This window comes from Strix uralensis, chromosome 21 (genome assembly GCF_047716275.1).
Source record: "Strix uralensis isolate ZFMK-TIS-50842 chromosome 21, bStrUra1, whole genome shotgun sequence".
NCBI classification, from domain to species: domain Eukaryota; kingdom Metazoa; phylum Chordata; class Aves; order Strigiformes; family Strigidae; genus Strix; species Strix uralensis.
The window spans coordinates 8,324,080-8,345,256 of NC_133992.1; the positions used below are offsets into that span (position 1 = coordinate 8,324,080).

Sequence of the window (21,177 nt, forward strand, 5' to 3'; positions counted from 1 at the left end):
AATAGGACAGTTTCCCCATCTCAGTGTCTCTCTTTGCCTTTTACATTTTATTTCTATACAGGCACGTCAGGAACCTGTTTGCTTTCCTTAAAAAAAAAAAAAAAAAAAAACCCAGACCAAGAAAAGCCCCAGGACTGCCCATACAGTGCAGGAAGCTGCCTGCTCTGCATTTGGGAGAAAAGACATAAATTAAAATGGATTAAGATTTGGAGTTGGGCTAAATTGCTTTGTTTTGATTAAAGCAAATCATAGCTGGTTACTGGATAGAAGAAATCTAAGAGAGATGAGGGATTAAGTGCCTTCAGCAGCATACGATACAGGTAGCAACCGTCCTCCCATGCACAACTATCAGGCACTATGAAAATGTTGCTTAAAGCCCCCCCTGACATAGTGGGGCCTCTCATTTACTTCACTGGGAATCAAAACTGCCCAGCCATTTGCAAGATCTGATAAAGGGTGACATATTTCCCTCCCTTTAACCTCCCCCTATTCTTCTCTCCCCGCCGCCCCCCAGCCCCCTTCCTGGAAAAATGAACATGCACAGAGATACTGCTCAGAAATGAGCCCTCAGCAGTTTAACTGGAAAAAACCCAACAACCAAAGCCCACTCTAGTGTTTATACCTGTGCCCTCTGGCAAAGTTTCTACTGGCTAGAGGTGTGAGTAAGATGCTGTGAGCAATCTAATTGCTCCCTGCAGGTCCTTGCTCTTGGACACAGCTCTCAGGACAGCTGAGATTTCGCCTTCTGGACACACAGAAGTCTCCCAGGGCTTTAGGTAATTTGCACTGCGTTCTAACACTGGCAACTATATCTTTGGTTAAATTATATTACTATACAGATCTGGGAATTAAAGACTTCACTTCCTCAGCCTTCTCCAACTAGCTAGCTGCTACAAAATCTTTCTTTTTTAAAAACACAAAATTAAAATCAAATTTGTTACCTGAAGGGATGAGGTAGAAATTAAAAAGCTTTGTGGAGGCTCTGTGCCCTGTTCTTTTTACCCAGGTGTCACTTGATACACAAGAATCTCTGGATCAGTTTTTCCTCAATTCAACTAACCTTTTTTTAATTATAAATCTTTTATAAAAATGAAATCTGCTTCATGCTCTCAGCTTCCTCTTTGAAATGACAGGTTGCTATTTTTAAGGTTCAATCCATCTCCCTTAGTTTCTATTTTTTTTTTTTTTTCCAAAGACAATATTTCTGTCAACAGCAATGCAGCAGTGTTGGATTTTTGTTGTTGTTTTTTTTTGGTTTTTTTTTTTTTTTCCCAGGGAAAATCTGAGCTATGCAGTTCTACTGAAAGCTGAATGCGTACAGCTACTCAGCCCCAGCCCCAACGCAGCAAAGCCTCGCTTGAAACATTCAGGTCATTGCACAGACACTATTGGGCTACTCAATGTTTAACATTAGGATCACACTTAAAACTCCTTATGGAACTGCCTCCCCAGCAAGCTCAGAAAAATAGAAACACAGAACTGCAAGAGAAATGGCCAGTACTTCACAAGATTTGGCTTCCTGTGGAGGGAAACAGAGGGTGTTTCCTCCCAGCGAGTGGAATATTATTACACAGCTGGTAACACTGGAGTTATTGAGGAGGAAAAGAGACTGTCAAAACCAAAGATATGATAGCAATACTGTATCCTAGCAAAACCCTGAGTCCCAGTCCTGCAGTCAGGAACACGTGGATCTCCCACACCTGTGGGCATCGGCACAAAGACCAGCAAACTGCAGAAAGAGGGTCTGGACTGGAAAGGGATTTCATCTGAGCAAGACCACACTTAATACATACGCACACACCTACGCACACAGCAAACCTACCTGTACGATCCATGTAACCTGAGGCAGGTCTAGGCCACGTGCTGCAACATCCTTTAAAACGAATAAGGAAATTACTTTAGTAAAAATACTTTGAAAATATCAGCAAAGTAAGAACTCTTCTGGGATGGCAATTATGCCAGTAAACAACTGGCAACACAAGTAGGAATTTTATGTGCCTAGTTTGGGGAGAGATGGACTGAAGGTCAGAAATAATATTGAAGGTTTAGAATGCAAGGAATATTGTTAACAGATTAATACAATAAAAGATAATCCACTACTATGGCCCAAAGCCTGGAGGATATAAAACTACCGATTTCAGGATAGTGGTGTTGAATTACAGCAGTCTGCTACAGTCCCTTCACATCATACCTGAGAGAATCAACTGTCTTAATGGCAGTGATACCTTTGGTTCTTCAGTTTGTTTCATTGATGAAAACAGATCTGCTTGTAGGCACCTACTACCCAAACCAGAATTAAACCTCTGGAAGGCAACACTGTATCTGAGCACACCTTTCTCCACAGCAAGCCTAAGAACTAAAACCAGGCTGCTTATGATGAAAAGGAAAATGGCCACAAAGCAAATGGTCAAGGATTCTAGGCCTTGAGTGGAATGTCCAAAGATGCACTGATCTCCATCTACAAATAATTAGTCGTTTCCCAGGTGATGGTCTGAAGTCAAGGAGCAATGACTTGCAGGTCACCTGGCCCTACAATAAAAGGCCAACAAACAAGTTAACAGAATCTGCAGGAAGCTGGAGGACAGCTCAAGGAGAGGGGAAATCCCTTAGATTTTCACCCGTCTGGCTTTGATTTGGAGAAACAAAACTCAGTCCTGAAGAAGAGTCTGAGGCTGCTGTCAGGAGTGTTATTTGATGTGCCAGCTGGTGAGAAAACCCCTCAACTTGGAGAAAGACTTGAATGAGACCCTTTAGTTATCCACAGCCAGTATAGCTCAAAAAACATACTCTTTCAAAGAGAAAAGAGAGTTTAAATACTATTCGAAATGGAGAGAGAGTGTAAACAGGTTTCAATCTCCCTTCTTGATTTTCTGTTCATTAGTAATGTCCTCACATACTCCTTGGATTTTACATTCACCACGCACAATAGCAGAGCAGGTGTGCAGATTTAACTCTGTTAGGAAATGTTTTGGAACACATGTATCTTTTAGCTAGTTGCAAAATAGAATATATTAAGAACGTAAGCAGGAGCTTAATGTACTAAAAATGTGTCAGCCACCCACTGAAGTGTTTTCATGCAACTCCCACACACGTTAAAAGACTAGGAAGCTGATGTTTTGGCAGCAAAGGCCTTCCCATAAGCACTAGCCAGGTTGCTTTGTGGCTCCAACTGCAGTAAAAGAGGAGACACTTTCCACAGCGCCCACTCTGAAATAATATACACTTTCGCTCCAGCACGCTCATTAAGAAACGACTTGTTCCCAGAGTCAGAATGAACAGATGTACAAAAAGCCATTTAAAGGAGGTTGGAGGAAATAAATCAAGTCGGGGAACGTGTACAGCAGTTACCAGGATAACAAGATTATAAACTCTACAGCACGATCAGACAGGAGTGCTGACGTCTGATTCCGATCTGGCTGGCTCTGTTCTATACTTCCATGCTGACAAGTCTTTGGTCTTTTCCTATACTGTGCTCTTTCTCACACCCAGTAGTCTAGGAGAGGCTGTGTTTGCTGAGAGGGCTCTGACCTTGGGACAGAGTCAGTTTACCCAAAATAAACAGCAGCCGAGTCATCCCCGTGGTCAGGAGCAGGCACCTCCAACACGGGGAGGAGGAGGAGACAGCAGGGGCAGGAGCCATCCCTCTCATCCATCAGGATTCTTCCTCTCCTCTTCTAAGATACCTTTTCTCAACACCTCTGTTTGGGAAACTACTGTCACTGACAGTATTGTTCTCACATGCCTTTGCCAAAGCAAGCAGGAAAGCTGAAAAGGTTAACCAAAAGCCTAATAAATAGCCAGGGACAACATTTTAGAAGGAGGCTCTCTCCCATCATCAGCCTTGTCTTCACTACTGCTTTCACAATGCCACCAACTCCACTCAGCTGTTACTGACACATATCAGCAGCTATTCTCCTGGGGTTTAACTTGGCTTTCTTTCAGAAGTGTCTTGGGATTTACTGGTAATTGGAGTGTTTTGCAAACTCTCAAAGATTCCTCAGTATCAGTCCACCTGCGTCTCCTGTAGCTTCTTTTCCTCAAAGACCCTAGTAGACAGCAGCAAGGTAGAATTATGATAAAAAGTTTGAGTTGATTTGCTTTCCTCTACTGGCAGAGCCCATGAGCTTCTTGCTTCTCAGATCTTTAGAAAAATACTTGTGGGTCACCTTACCAGGGAAGAGAATACAGCTCAAGCAACAATTACCCAGTTTTACTAGCGTTATATTTATTCCACACACAGAAGCACTAACCCGCTGCCAGTACTCTTTCAAGAAGCCCAATAGATTTCCAATGTACTACTCTCCCTTCCCCACTGCCCCCGACGGCATTCCCCTTTCCATGCATGACCTCACACCACCACTCCTTAATAACAGGGAAATCAAGAATACGACACCTCAGCAGGTCACTGCTGATTGCTTTCAATGGGCAATGGAAGGGAGAATTAAGTGACCATCTTACAGGAGCAAGAAATAATCTACAACAGGGCAATTTTAAAGAAAACCCAGATGCGAATCATACACAATAATCTGAAGCCTTAACCACGCTCCCGCCCTGATCCCAGTTCCAAGTCACACAATGGCACAGTATCAAGGTACAACCCACCTGAGGATCCCCAAAAATGCTGAAATTTTTTCTTCTAAGAATTCGCGTTACCAGCCTGTGCTTGTGGTGGTGGGGTACAGAGGGGTTGGTGCAAGGGAACGGAGGGCAAAAAGGCCACACCAAAAGCGAGGCATATTGCTGCAGAAGACCAGAACCAGCACAGCCACAAAAGTTTTGCAAGGGCCTTGGTTTGCTCAGTCCCTCTCACACAATCTAATTAGGGCAAAGGAAATTGCTAAAGTTGCTTTTGAAAGACACTCAATGGTGAGGTCTTGAAGGCCCTGAGCTTGACAATTGGCTGCCTACATGAGGCCTAGAAGTACAGATGGAAGGCAGCTTGCTCAGGTGCCAGGCTGTCAGTTGGATTAAAATGACTCATTTATTTACCAAAGAACCTCACAAAGTGCTTTAGCTAACAGGCAGAGAGGGCCTAACGGCTCTCCAAGCTGGGGAAGAAGCTCTCGCGCCTTCCCGGCCTGCCAAAAGTCATTACTGCCGAGTGTGGAAAGCCATCAGCAGGGTAGAGACCCCCGTCGGCAGGGTGACAGATTGGGCTGCGTAATCAGAGGAGGAAGGAGAGAGCACAGAAGCTGTCAGAGGCGAAAGCTCTTGGCTGGGGCCGCCAGAAAACTGGCAAGATGAGTTAGCGTGACTGAGTAAACAGCAAACAATCTCCAAATGATCTTTCCTCTCTCCCTGGAAGAGATGAACTTGTTTAAAAGGCACATCCCAAAGGAAGCCGCAAAGAACTTCAGTGAAGGAGAGAGAAATAAATCTGGATGAGACCCTCTGAGATACACGGCCCTTCCTTATTTTCTTGTCTGCCAGCTTATATTGTCTGGCAAAAATATTTTATGGAATATATTAATATACATATGACATAGAGCAAATTAATAAAAGGAACAGCAGGTCCCATTGCTTACTAGAGCGGAAAGATGGGTGGAGAACATGGCATAAGGGACAAGGGAAGGACAGGAACATTATTTGTGTTGCTCTTTTGTGAGCCAGGTTTCAAAATTCTGTGGGCACAAAACATGATTTCGCAATGAAAAGAACAGAACCATCTTTCTGCAGAACATTTGTGCCGGCATGAAGAAAAGTGTCAGAAAAAGCAATGCCCTCGGAGGCAGGAGGTGGTCACAGTGCCTGGCTGCCCTTTGGACATCTGCGTTGGGGAGGCACCTGTAATGTGGGACTGGTGCAAAGTGTATCTCTATATTAAGGTGTCCATATGGTCCCCATTACTGTGGTAACAGGCCACCTCCTGGTTTCAATGCATTTGTCCTCCCAACATCTCTGTAAGATAGAACAGTGCTACTATCCCCATTTTACAGATGGGGAGCTGAAGCACAGAGAGATTTTGGACTCAGACACACAACTTACTGTGCTTAACGTGCTAAGCATGTGCCAGCTGAGCCACAGTAACTGTAACTGTCAGGATTTGCATCCCTGCCTTGCAGTTAATGCACAGTAGCTTAGATTGAAACGAAGGAGGGTTACAATAGATGCATTACCTTACACTAGCCTCTTCACGGCAATCCAGATTAATTCACGTTACCTCCCATTTATGACAGGTCAGGAGCAAACACACAACTATCGCTGCTCAGCTGACATGTGGCTACTTGCCTTGTCATCACAATTCCACATCCACTTGTACGGAGTCTGTGGCATGGCAGGAAATCAAACCACATCTCCAGTGTCTCAAGAGGGGGATCCCATCCACTGGGATTTCTTTATCCAACTTATTGTTCTTCCTATCTTGTCAACAGCTGTAGGTTTCCTGGCAGATTTTTCCTGCCACGGGCTGCATTTCCCCTTCAAACGGTCTCACCCAGAACTGATATCCCAGTGATTGCAATGATTCTGTTTTCTCTTTGTCTAAAATTGAGCATTCACCGTCTTTCCAAACTCATTAAACTGAAATTTCAGGAACATGTCTTGTAACATGACATGTTCCTGAAATTTCTCTGTTATAGACAGCATGTGCATGAAGGATAACAAAGTTTAGCTATTTATTATTTAGAATTTAGCAAACACTTTTTATCTTCAAAACACTTAATCTACGCCACTGAATGATTTAAGCTTTGCTATCCTCCTCAGTTGAGACACTTAAGTATTACCACCATATACAGGGAAACCAAGTTATAGTTACACTTATGCATTGCAAAGATGCATTTTGACCTTGATTGAATCACTGAAAGGTTGTACACCCAAGGAGGACCAAGACCAGCATGTAACAAGTACAATTTTACAGGTGATACAATACGTAATTTGGCAATGCTAAATCAAACACTCCTATATACATGGCAGTCCTCGTTTGAACTGCAGGCATAAAAATAAGATAAAATTCAGCCCCCACTTGGAAAAAAATGGCAACTAGTTTCCTTTAAGAATAATGCGCTGCAAGAACAGGAGTCATTTCAGAGCTGGAGAGGGTTTCTCAGCTCTAATTACTCCCGATCGCTGTAATTTACAAGTTTGCGGTGGGTAGAAATCGCCAAGATTCACACATTTTCAGATCAACAGCTGCCACTATTAGAGAGCAAATCGTGCAGCCTTCTGCACCACTGCAGCAGGCTAGTTGTGGCACTGACAGGTCAGAAAGGAGAAGTGGAAGGTGCCACCACAACACAAGGGTGCCAGCAAACTTCAGTGGAGGACAACAATTTCTCCCTCAGCACCCCTGAAGGAAGCTTGAAGGGCAAAGCATGGAGAGCAGCAGAGCATGTGCATTTCTAATGACACCATTCTCTGGTTGGGCTTCCCTTCCATCCCTGCAGGTTTTTGTTTTTAACCTTGGGGTAGTCATTAAGATGGGAAATATCACATTACATCCAATTTACCTGGCAGTTATGGGGCATACTACAAATTAGGATTGCGTTCTACTGACTGCATGTAGAGGGCAAGGTTCCAACTTCAAATGAACGAATTTTTCCAGACATAAGACCATGCAAAATACTTAGAGGCCTCTTGTATAAGACAGACACTTTTTCTGTATATGGTACCTTGCAGCAAAAGACCATGTAACAGTTTGCAAAGAGGGCACCACTCCTTATTTAACATGTGAAATGCAGAAAAAGGAGATGACTTTCCTCAAGGTCAGACAGCGAGCTGGAATTAGAGCTCAGTGCCAAATCCTCTGTTCTACCATTAGATATCAGACAGGCCCATTAGCGTGGAGCTGCAAAGGGACTCCAAGTTACTTACAGTGCAAAGCAAGATGCCAGTCTTGGATTTTAGGAACTCCTGGAAGACCTCTGTTCTTTCCTAGAAGATTGAAACAGAAAAATGAAAAGAGTGCTTATGTACTTTATAATCAAACATAAAGCAAATTAGCTAATGTAACAATTGAACAACTATGCTTTGTTCACTCTATCATGCACAGCTTCAAAAGCAAAGGAATTGACTTCATGAGTTCCAGTCAGACTCTTCCTGCAAACGGAAAAAATAAATCTATGGCATACAAGTGTGGTCCCCGGTAGGAAGGGAGAGCGTCTGGGGCAAGCCTGAATGCATTCGGTCAAACCAAAGCAGCCAACACCTCCACAGTTTGCACAGAAGCATGGCCTGTGTATGTCAAAAAGCAGTAACTGTTTTACATGGAGAAGGGATCCACAAAAGATTAGGCGACAGCAACAGAAGCACTGACATACTTTATGGGCAACACAAGCTTTTGTGAATGCAAGAAAAAGCTGGACATCTTAACGGCTGTCTGTCCAGTCACACGATGGGCAGGATAAGCCCGTTTTGTTGACACAGCGATACAGTCACATCACAGGAAATCAGCCTCATCATGTGCCCAATGGGGCATGCAGGCAGTCACTGGACTGACTCAGTAATTATTAAGTATCGGGGATGCTCAGCTGCACAGTTGCTCACGTGAACTGTTGTGGGATAAGTCTCCAAAGTAACATGGCAGGAGAGATGAGACCTTGGTCAGAAACCCCTGCCCAAGGGGGCATGGAGGCAGGACTCCCGGCCCTGCAGGCAGCTGCCACCGGGCTCCCAGGGCACCCTCCCACGGCCTTCCCACAAGAAGGGAAGGTACTCATGAGGGCCACGAACAGGACTGCTGACACGGGGATGGAGGTTGTTCCTTCCCAGGAGCGTCAGAGGCGGGCGCTCCCCAGCCTTGTCCTCACCGTTGGTCTGCACTAGAATTCCTGCAGCCCCACTTTCTAACACGAGCTCAGGCTCCCAGGCAGGGCTGTCCACAGCCCCAGATTCCAAACTACACTGCCAGCAGCCTGAGCCTTGAGCCCCAGAACTGCAGGAACCTGCCAGTACAGCTCCTCATTTACCTTCAGAAACCTCCTGCTTTGTCAGTCCCAAAAATCTTCCTAAGCACACTTCAGTTAGTTTAACTAACTGTTTTGGGGGGTGTTTTTTTCTTGATAAAAGCAACAAAAACTGATTCTCCAGCCCACATTGCATCACAACAGTAATTGCTATCAACAAGATGACCTCTGAGCACTACTTACCAAAGGCCTCATTTGGTCTTTGCTTGCCAGTACCACCTACACTCCCTCTCCTCAGCTGTGGGAAACAACCACACACTCACATTCCCTTGATCTGATTCCATTTACTCTTTTCCTTTTCAGAGCTCAGGCTGTCTCTGGCCTCAGAGACACCACAGTCATTTCCTTCCTGCCCCTTTTGCTTCCTCCTTCCAAAATATCCTTCTTTCCATGTTTCAAGCCTTCCTCCTCAGAGTTCTAGCTCGGAGTTAAGTCAATGTCCTGTTATGTTGATGATATAGAAGAAACCTTACATACTTGACTCCCAGCTAGAGGTACTGTTCTAGGAAAGAAGGAAAACTTGGGCCTTGCCGACACACTGAACCCTCTGCTGACAAAAATTAAAGAAGAGAGCACGCTGTATCTTGTTGACAATGACAGCAGCCGTGCTCAGCAGTACCATATGGGATCCACAATTTAGCTCCATTAATGCTCTTAATTTGAAGACATCAAGCACTAATTACACACTGGGTACTAAAAAGGCAAAACCCTTCCCCTGGTGCCAGCTACTTAGTGGTGTTCTGTTGGCTTAACAGCTGGTCAGGGTAGAGTTGGGCCAGACCAGGCCTGCTCACTCGCTCAGGCAGGCAGGTTGAGGAAAGGCCAGACTGCAGGGACAGCAAAGCACATGTTTCTGGTCTCCACAGGATGGGAATGAGTGAGAAAAACAATGGCTCTTCACCTCTTGCTTCATCAGAGGAGCTCTACTCATTTACCATCTCTGCTGTGCAGCTCAGAGTAGAGCGGTAACTCTCCATCACAGACCAAGGGCAGGATCAGGGGCTGAACTTTCAAGAGAGGTCCCTCAGGTATTGAGAGAAACGCTGCAGTGACAGTTCATTTGACACTCTTCTCCTGGCATCTCAGCCCTCTGTAGCAAGCTCCAATCTCATCACTCAGGCCTATCCAGCTAAAACCTAGACCTATTTTGGGGTAATCACTGTTATATTGCTATTATTCCATCCCAGGGAAACGAGCAGTCTGTCAAGACACTGCTCTTCAAAACCAAAGCCAAACTGCTCCATCCTCATCTAATGGGTGCAACTTATTGGGCAGTAATGTTTTGGGGCTTGGATGAGGTTTCCCTTTGGCATTAAAAGCCTGTCTTGACTGCATGAGAGAGAGAACCATGGATACATAAATGGTTTAAGCGCACCCACTGGGAATACAGAACGGCTGCCTCAGCCTACTGAAATAACACCTCTTGCCTCTTCAGCTGTGTTTTTCAGATATAGCTACCAAGGTACTTTCCAGAAGTGGGACAATATTCTTATTCTCATTAGCAGATGGAAGAGTGAGGCCCCTAGAGGTGAAATGACTCTCTGTCCTCTCTTCTGCCCTCCCCCCCAAAATAACCACATAATATATCATAGGGAATAAGGAATAAAACGCTGTATCCTGACATTTTGAGAATGCTTACTTCCTGTTCCATGTTGCCGTGCAGTCGCAGAAGCTGTAAGTGTGCGGGGGAGACAGATGAACGCCCAGGTTGTTGTGACTCTAGCCCTCCTGCAAGGACCTTCAGAAGGAGCTCATAGTGGAATTCCACTTGTTCACAGCTGGAGAAAAAGATTATCATCTTATGGTGTTTTTCAAACTGCAAGAAAAACAAGAAAGTTGCACATGACCACTTTCCCAGGCCTCTCCCAATTCCCTGATTATTGCAAGGTCTAGGTGGCTTCCACTTCCAGAGATACAATTATCCAGGAAAGAATTACGGAGTCTGACACCAAATACTGAGCCCACAAAAGAAGTACAAGTACATGCTGCACAGGTATCTCACTGCCAGCACGAAAGACACAGCAGCACCTCAGCTCTCCTGTGGCTCTCCATACGCTAGATGCACTTCAAAGCCCCAGATCTAATCCATGCTATCCTTGACAGAGTAACAGATAAAGGAGTGGGAAAGGGCAAAGGGCTACTTAGTAATATAAATGCAAACAGTCTCACCTTGCATTTCTCAAGGATAAAAGCTGCCAACGTGACAAGCCTCAGTTTGCTGGGGACCATCATGACATACTGCTTGAGCTTCTCTGGAACAGCAAAGTTTTCCTGCTTCATGCAGTCTGATGAACTACTGGCTTGTCTATCTGTGTGCGATGCTGGTTTGAGTCCCTTCTGGATTTCATCTGCTATGGAAATGCTGATGGGGTCATTCAAACTGATATCGGCCAGCCGTGTTACTCCTGAATCACAGAAAATAAAAAATACGTGAGGTCCAGTCTGGGGTGCTGCTGGGGAGGGTGATGATATATTAACATAAATAAAACAACTAATGCAATGCCAGTGAAAAGCTGTGAAGGGCGAGGAACTAATAAGCCGTGCCTCGGACACTGACAGAATACCTCCCCGAACTTCAGACTTTTCAGGGCTTAGCCAGGCTTAGTTGCTGTGGACTCCACCAAAAGCATCACAAGACACTAATTCAGTCAACTGTGCTATTTTACATTACATGTCACTGATGTATATAATACATAATATGCATTACATAAATGCAGACAGACAGCACTTGGCTGTTTTTTAACTTTGTGTGTGTAAAAAAACCAACAGATCTTCACTCTATCAAGAGTGCAGGAATCATGAGGCCTGGCTCAACTCCTGCCCCAGCAGCTGACTTCTTGTATGATACTGAGCAAATCACATACCACCTGTCCTGTCCTGCCGTTAGCTTTTTGCCTTAATTCTATATTTGTAAAGCAAACAAACAAACAAACCGGTGTTTCTGAGGTTCACACTGACTTTGCTCTGGAATTGGACAGACACATGTAGGGATCATGCATGTAAGTAAATACACTGACAGAAATTCCAGTATTGAAGGGCAAGTGTCACAAGCCCAAAGAAATCAAGAGGTGTTATTCTGCTTCTGCTAAGGGCTTCAGGTTGGGCTGTAATAAATCAGACTCAACCAATTATTTTGCAGTTGCCTGTGCATTATTCAGCTAAAAGAGACACCACCTGTCTATAACCTACCTTCCGTGAGGGTGGCTGAGAGCAGGACATTCTGACGTGTGTCTCTCTCGGCATTTAAAGCATTGAGTATCACAGCTACGTCCTTCTCAAAGCCCAGATCCAGGATCCTACAAAGACAGCAGAGGTGACAAAAGATGCTGTAGGAAGGAATGAGGAGAAAGCCTCAATGCTACATGAGCCAATCAGGAAGAGTGGAAGTGCTAGAGCTGCTCAGATCTTTGGCCTGTATAGCTTCATGTTCCATCTTCAACTTTTGCCAGGGTCAGACATGTTAGAAGACACTGAGAGAATCTCTGCAATGAATAACTGCACAATAATCTGTCCAAAGGGGACCATTTCTTCCTAATCTCAGACATCTGGTGCTTGGCTGAGGCCACTGAGCATGAATGGTTTAAGATCACACACACGCTCTCTCTCTTATTCTTTTAAAATATTTAGTGAATTATGATGCAGAGGGTATCATAACTATTTTCCGTATCTAAAGACTTGGAAGTTTACCTGTCTGCTTCATCAATAATCAACCACTGAGTGCGACGGAAATGAATACATTCTGTGGACTTGATGTGATCAACCAGGCGACCAGGAGTTGAAATGAGGATATTTATCCCTTTACGTAATCTGTTTAGATTAAAAAAACAAGCAAAAAACACAAAAAAGAAAAATGAACAAGAAAAAAAGAAAGAAAAAAGGAAACATACAGGTTAGGAATAACTCTGGAGTAGGAACCCAGAGTGAGAAACTGGAACCTACAGAGGAAATAATCATGGCCATAGTAAAATTAGCAGGGACAGTATTTTCTCACTGATTAAAACAGAAACTTCTTGCACAGCTAAATTTTATCCTTGATCATAATTGATACTCAGAGGCATACTCAGTGATAAGGACAGCGTGGAACGAAATATTAGTAATATTTTAAAAAGTCTAAAATATCCAAGCTAGGTTTTCTTTTCTAATTGAGTATTTCTTTTTACTGTCAAGAGTAAACTTCTTTTTATATATGCTTATATAGAGAGAAATTAAAACTCCATTTAGGATTACCAGCTTACAATTCAATTCTTGAAAAGGGAAAAGAAAGAGATTTTTAACACCAGGAAATCTCTCCTCCAGAAAGCAATTTCCCCCATAACAAATACTGTAGACAGCACTCGGTGGTAAGCAAATACATGTGTTTGTCAGAAGAGAAAAAAAATACTGACACAAGAGATCATCATCTCAGAAGGCTCATCAACATTTTAGAAATAGATCCAACTGGGGGAAGTGAACACTTCCTGCTGACCCAGTCACTGTGTCTGTGTAAGATCCAGAGGGATCACAGCTTGATCCAAACTCACAATCCTCTCTCCCAGTAAGAAAAACACTAAAGAAGAGTAACAGATAAAAACACTGTAGAGCAGAGGAACCCAAAATACAATTTAAGTTGGTTTCCTACCTGGCTTTTTCCGATTTTCTCTTTTCTCCCCCCATTAGCACTCCAGGCACAATCCAGGCAAATGGCTACAGAAAGGAAAACCAAGACCAATATAGATTCCTCTTAATAAAAAGACAGAGCCCAATCAAAGAATCATGTTTCTTGGCAAAAAGAGGACAGACTGGGGCTGACAGCAGTGTGCATCTGATTTGATCTAACAGATACAGTCTATTTGCACTCTCTCACCTACAGCTACATATCAATGGCACCTTTAGTTCTAGACATGTAACTTGCTTCCCACATCATCTAGGAAGACAGAAATGCAATCATTTTGCACCACTTCCAATCACATAATAATATTTCTTTTCCTTCTCCCCATGTAGCCTAAATGTTCAAAGACAAGCTACAATCCCATTTCTTCATCTTGCCTTTAAGCAATATATTCCCATGGCCAAGGAAAATTTAAGAAAAAATTCAGGACCTATAAAGTTTATGTATATGTACGCAGACCTACATGCACACACTCACCATGTCTGTGAACATTTAATGTTCATCTCATTGATATTGGCAGTTTTTGCCACTTACTTTAATGAGGTCTGATCCTTCACTGGATCCAATATTGCCCAATATTTACAGGGGAGATAATCAAAAGCACAGTACTGCCATTGCCTCGAGAGGAAATGCAGGACAGGAGCAGAGCACAGCTTCTAAGGATTGCACAAATGCGTGACTGGTAAATAGGCTTAAGTTTGCATGGGTCACTGCTTGCCAGAAACGCTCCAACAAAATAGTTTCTATAAAAAGATTTTCAATTTTTAAGGATTAAAATAAGGAAGATGTTCACGCAAGATCCAGGCAATAAAACCTTAGCAGGCATTAGAGTAATTGCATCAGGAGCAGCTCAAACAGCTTTTTTCTCTCTCAGTAATTACATATTCATATTACACTCTCCCATCATCCAGCCCTTCCAAGGTCCAGTCAGACCACAGCCTAAATCTTCTGCTTTGGGTCAGTGTGACAGTTTACACTGGACTTGATGGTTACTACGCATTATATGCGACAAAGAAAAATTAGAGGGGGTCAGTCCTGATTTCATCCTTTGAACAACATCAGAAGTCCACTCGTAGTAACTTCTAATTACTATGGAAGAAGACTGAAGTACTTTAAACCTCAGCATGACACAACACAATCTTACTTGGTAATTCCATCACTAAAAAAAGACTTGGAAAGTGCTGCCTTATTTCAAGGGAAAAACCAGAAGAGAGTGTGGAATATGGATCAGATAAATTATGTAGGTACCTTCTAGCCCCATGGTAAGATACTTTGCCTCAATTAAAAGGAAAGCACTATCACTTAATGATTTTAGAAGCCTTTTAATTTCTCCAGCCATTCAATTGGCAACGCAGTTCACCAAGTTCTACTCCCCATCTGAAACCCATCTGTCTAGTATTAATTTCAGTAAAACAGTGCTTGTCATTGTGAGAGTTTCCATTCATAACTCAGACTGAAACAAGGGTACTTCTAAAACTAAAACACTGTGAATATCAACACTTGTTTATGAAAACACGTGCAACCAAGGTGCCATAATTAATAACTTAACTGTTCGTGTTAATAGTTTAAAACATGTCACAGGGAAATCACACACTTAAAGACAAACAGATTTATCTTTAAGAACCATGTATCTTGCCAGATGCTGGATTTCCTCAAACACGCAGTTGAATTCACAGGAACTGAAGTTGCTTAGCATCTTACAGCAAGAGGCTCAAGGAATAAATAAGAACACAGAGCAATAAATTCTTACCTTAAGTAGTTTCTGCATTGTATCAAAACTTTGTAGTGCAAGCTATGGAAATCAACAAAAGAAAGTGAGCTCTGAAAAGGTCCCTGGACTACAAAGATGGACTACAAACCCCTTTGGCTCAAAAATCTGTAAGCTAATCTAGTTATGTATATCATTAGAATTCTAAATACACCCTTAATTTTTCTTTTGGGAGCTGCTTATTATTTTATTCTCTTGCATAATCTTTCATTTATTATATTTGGACCTGTTCAAAAAACTCTCTATTGGTTCAGCTCCACAAGCCAGCTCTCAGGACAACAGAGATTTCTGCTGGCTTCTGTGAATACCCCAGGGAGATAACAAGCTGAAGCCACAGAAGATTTTGCTCCAGTGGAAGAGTAAAAGAGAAAACTGCACAATTTCTGGAAGAAAACTGCTATGAAAAGGAAACACAGCCCAGAGGTTAGCTATCTTCTGGCAGTCAGGGCAGACCACATTATTCCCAAACCTGACCCCACCTAGTGATCACACCACTGGATCTTTCTGCCTCTCCATTTCCCAGTCAGCAGAACAGGGATGGTCATATGCACAAACCCTGCAAACCTAAATGTCTGGTCAGTAGGAAGCATTTAGCTGTTGGGTTTCATGTGCTGCCTGACAGCCATTTCTGCTGTGCAACGAAGATGACCAAGAAAGGCAACGGTGTCACCCTGACTCATTCATGGAATGTGTATGTGAGCAGCGCTTAGTTATGGGAGTAAAACTATTCTAGATGCTTTGACTACACTTGCTATATACTATTATTTGCCAAGCTCTCAAGAAAAGCCATTGCTTTCAATACAAATTAAAAGTAATACCAACTGTAATTACAAATTATCTTCATAAGTACTCTCAATGGCAGCCCTTTAAACAAGCTTATGAACAGTTTTCTACATGCTTAGTATTCATACAGCATCCTAGAGAAACAGTAAGTTTGCTGCTGTAAAAATTTAAATAGCTTCAGAGCTTTTTCCTTTCACAGAACCGAGCTGAGATACTGCACTGCAGGTTGCATAAAATATTGTGCCCCAAACTAGATACCTGCAATCAATTCTCCACATGGAACTTATTATCATTTGACATACCAAAAAAAAAAGGTTGTTACCCTCCTCTGAAATTGCCTTTGCAATTGCAAATAATATAAATCAAATAGAAGAGAGCTCAGTGGAGAAACCAACACTTGGAAGACTCATCTTCAGCATTCACTTATGGATTTGAAAAAAGGGCTTTAAAAATGAAACGTTTGTATAAGCCTACCCATTTGCAAAGCTGATTTCACTGGATTTACTTACTCCCCCTGTGTGAGCTAGGCAAGCTTCTCCCTCCCATGCACTGAGCTACAGAGTTTCTCCAGGCTTCACAATTATTTCCAACTGCATGAGGAAAACTTAGAGATTCCTTCTTTCTTACTTTGGTATGACACTGAACAAAGATAACAACACACATCCAGAGAGCAAACACTCCTTCTGTGAGGGCAAGATCTGAGCAAAAGGACAGTGTTTCCTAAGTCCCTGGTGAACTCACATCTACACACTAAAAATCAGTGTTCAAACACTCAGCTTCAGACAGAATCAGAAAGCAAAAAGGCCACCTACCTCTCTTGTTGGGACTAATATGAGTGCATAAGGCCCATCACTGCGCTGCAAACAGAGAAGACAAGAGGTCCACTAAGAAGCACTGATAAATAGAGCACTTCCACGCCTAACTGCTATTAGCCAACAAAGTGAATTCTGAAGGGTTTTAGTAGAAGTTTGTACACACAGTTTGAGGGATTCTCTACTCCCAGCTTTTTAAAAAAAGAAAAAAAAAAAAATCAACAGTCTTTCAAACATCAGTACTGCATTGCCTTCTCTTTCCTGCTTGGAAACCTGCTCACAGTCACACCTAACATTTTATTCCATACACATATTGTTTCACTCTTGTATTTCTGAGCTGCAGAAAAACTCTCATGTTTGATGCACAGCAACAATCTGTAGGTAGCAGCTGCAGGAAGTAACAATCCAGGATGGGTTGGAAACATTTCAACCCACAAGGAGAGTCAGGATCACCTCTTTCCATGAAACACACAAGAGATGGCAGATCTGCAGCAGCATTTTCTGGTGAACCAGAGGATTCAAGTTGGAGACAATTATCAAATTTTACTCCACGTCAAGATTAGAAACTTATTAGTCCTAAAGACATGGCAGTAACCTTTGTTTCCAGTTCTCCCAGCCTCCAGACCATCGCCTCCTCTGCATTCTACTTACTCCAAACTTGACAATTTAGCCTACTGCATGAAGCAATGGGGAATGTGTAACACTGTTCTTGCATCCTCTGGATCTCAACAGTACAGGACGATCACATAAGCTACATGCACAAATAAAAGGGGAAGGGAGACTGCTTGACCTTTGTATCAAGGAGAGACACTGATGGCTACAAGAGCTGGATTTTATTTTTATTGATCTCAATATCAAAAGCAAATATATTTAATTCTGTTGCACCTACCTGTATTTTGGATTCCATTCCTTGCAAAGACTGTACAAGTGGAATCCCATAGGCAAGCGTTTTACCTTTTTAAAAGGGAGAAAATTGGAAGACTTTCCATCAAAAAAAAAAAGTCACCATGACAGCACTCCAGCAAGTTAAAGTACCGCTCATCCTACCATTCTTCAACTGAGGTCAGAGTCTGGAAAAGTTTTAATTAAGTAGAACATTTCCAGAACGGAAGATTGACAGGCAATTCACCAAAGGGTTAAATTTAAAAAAAAAAAAAAAAAAAGGAGGTGGTGGTATCCGACTGCGATCTATCTAAATAAATATCCTCACCCACCCAAGGACATGAGACATCCAGACATAGTTTGCTGCAAACAAGCACTTAAGTTTGTAAGGGGAGAGCGTGTGCTGCTCAGCTCTGCTGGCCTCCTGGATGGGCACCCTGGCAGCAGCCCAGGAAGAGGCTCAGGCAGTGGCTGGCAGCTGCACATCAACGTGCAGTCCCACCACTGCGTTGTCACACCAGTCTGCACAGCATCTGCCTGTGTCACGGCAGCCCCACGCCAGGCTTCCCAGCCCGTCACTTTATGAGCTGTACTGGGAACGTGAGGCTTTGGTTCTGTATTTGGGATTCGGTTTAACATGCCCTAGGGAAGGAGAGTGACAATTAAATACTGACCTGAACCTGTCTGAGATCTCACTAGAGCATCTTTGCCTTGCAGGAGCACAGGAATCGTTTGTTTCTGAACACTGTGTGACAAACAAAACAGGTTAGGAAATACGAATGCAACAGGATAGAATCTTAAGGTTTTAACATACAGCGACTGTTTCAAAACGTTTTACCCCAAATTCCACGCATTCATCTCTGCTGTGCAGCTACATCAGTAGAGGTGATTTCTAAGGAAAGCCACTAGACAGGCATCAGAGGTGATAAATTGAAAAAAGATGGTTTTATGATTCAAGTACCAAATCAGAAGGCAGGACTCCAAGGTTCCATTTTGAGCCATGACAACTGACTTGCTGTGTAACTTACAAGGTATTTCTCATTCCAAATTTTGAAAGCAACAAACCCTATGGCAAATGGGACAGCTTAGAGGTCCTGTGGTCTTCACAAACCAATTACAGGTAATGAAACAATCATAGATGACTGGCTTTAAGGAGTAGCAAAGTGCAGAAGTTTTATATGAATTTGCTTACCTGGTCATGCTACTTATCTTTAGGACGGTGTTTATGGTGGAGATCTAGAGAGATAATAAAGAGCAGTAAACAGGTTTCATTGTCAAACTGTTCCTTTTGTTACCTCTTGTGGTACAAGATAGAGGAAAAAACCACAACACTGATGCTTATTCTCTACATTACTGGTCCAGGGCAACTGGATGTAAAAGTTCCCACATCCTCCAAATACTTCTTGGTTCATCAGAATTACACCATTGCTAGCACATTATGAAATATCAGACTTGTTAAAATACTGCACTTCCAAAGAGTTTTCTGTGTTTTTTTGGTATTAAAACTGCAAACAGTTGTAAGGTTGGTGCTGAGACAGCGTGTTTGGGGACGGGCCAGGACACCAGCCAGCACACTGAGCTAAGAGACTGCAACAACATCAGGCAAAGTACTGGCAAGCATGTCCAAGTCACCATGAATAAAGGTGCACCTCTTGGCTCTCTAACCTGCTCCCCACCCAAAAAAGCATTTTTCAAGGCTCACAGCCTTCTGGACACTCACCAGATGTGGATGGAGGTCCAACTGGTTAAAAGAATCTGTAGTGAAAACATCTTCTTGCACCTGCTGCACTGCTTTTCTGAGTTAGGGGAAACAAACCAAAACAAAGCAAAGCATATGGCGTGGTTAAAAATTATACAACAGTATTCTATGTAAACAGCAACGAAACTACATGTACCCAGCAACCACTTTGCCTAAGCAAGGCAAAAATTCAAGACACTGAATTTCAAGGCATTGAAAGGGTTTTTTTTCCTCTCATTTGTCTAAAATACCTGTGAATTTCTGGGATATCAGGGTTGTTTCTAAACAGGCTGGATGTCTTAATGAAAGGTTTGCTTTTCTGGCTTTCATTTCGGTTGTCAGTCAACTGCTTCTTAGGAAGAGATTTTTGTGATGAACTTCCCTTCTCCCTGACTTCAGCTTCCGTAGCACATTTCTTGAAGGTGTTTACTGATGGCTTACGTTTACGTTTCAAAGGTGGGTTTCCATGTGAGGACTGAAGCTTTCTTTTCAGAGCGTTCGACTGCTTTAATATTAACAAACAAACCAGATAGCAAGAATTCATTAGTGACTGAGAATTAACAACACGATATCATGTTGAATATAAGCATCAGCCCACAGATAGATCCCTTATTTTTTGAATCCCTACCCCACGACTAAATAAAACAAGTTTGATTTTTGAGGCTAGACAGTTCCTACTCTGATTCACCACCATGCCTGAGACCGCTGAAACTACTGAAATGCAAAGAAAAATCTAAAGTCATATACAGTGCTCATCTCTAAAGGATTTCCTCTAGCTTCTCCAGTAACTGAGTGGAACACACTTTAAAAATCTCTCTGAAAAGCCCTGCAAATCTCCCGATTACATTAAAGCCATCCCTGTAGGCTTCCTCCTTTCTGTGGGCAGGAGGGATGGCCTGTACTTCACTCCAACTTATGTTTCTGCCAGCTTTCAGCATTTCTGAGCTCTTTATTTCTTTTGCTGCAGCAAATAATTTATTTTACTGATCTTACAGTCATCTTAAGAAAAACTTTTGCGCTCCCCCTATCCCTCTAGGAACAGTGAAGAACATTAAATTTAACTTCCTTTGGTCCCCAGAGCTCTTCAGTGTCCCACAGCCCCTTTTTCAATGAACTTGTTTTTCCCAACACAATTGCAAAACTCCTGAAACACATGAAATGCCAGCACAACCTTGCCCCACTTTTTTGCCCTCTTCCTCACTCCTAGCCGCACACAGATTTTCTTTGTCCTCCTACGAACCATATTGTTTTCAAGCTCTATTACTTTTTTCACTTGTTTCTTCACATTTTTGACAACCAGCCAAAACCCAACCTCCTTCCACCAACATTCACCATCAGAAAACTGGTGGTGGTGGTCCTCTTCCTCAAAGTACCTATTATAATCAGGGTAAATCCTGGCAATCGCTGAACTCTCACATACTTTTGCACAGTATTTTAAGAATGCTTTAAAAATTCGGAAGAACAATTGAAACAACCCAGAACCACTGCAACAATAAATTTAAAATTGAAAACGTCTATTTAACCCATTCTTGTTTTCCTCTCCTCAAACTTATGACCTGAAAGCACCTATTCCCGCAGCTCATCGCATGCCCACAATCAGAAGTTTATTCTAAAATATAAGACTTCCCCTTCCTCGCAGCATTTCT

At 42.7% G+C, this 21,177-nt stretch overlaps 1 protein-coding gene across 1 annotated transcript in view; it reads right to left on the minus strand.

The window, feature by feature from the left end:
• DDX31 (DEAD-box helicase 31) overlaps positions 1–21,177 on the minus strand; it is a 50,693-nt gene that overhangs the window by 28,381 nt on the left and 1,135 nt on the right. The window contains 14 exon segments of the mRNA XM_074891324.1: positions 1,823–1,873; positions 7,810–7,869; positions 10,540–10,716; positions 11,070–11,305; positions 12,090–12,196; positions 12,588–12,707; positions 13,519–13,583; positions 15,299–15,340; positions 16,912–16,956; positions 17,801–17,865; positions 18,468–18,538; positions 18,986–19,029; positions 19,514–19,589; positions 19,783–20,036. Coding sequence (XP_074747425.1) covers positions 1,823–1,873; positions 7,810–7,869; positions 10,540–10,716; positions 11,070–11,305; positions 12,090–12,196; positions 12,588–12,707; positions 13,519–13,583; positions 15,299–15,340; positions 16,912–16,956; positions 17,801–17,865; positions 18,468–18,538; positions 18,986–19,029; positions 19,514–19,589; positions 19,783–20,036 — 1,413 coding nt within the window.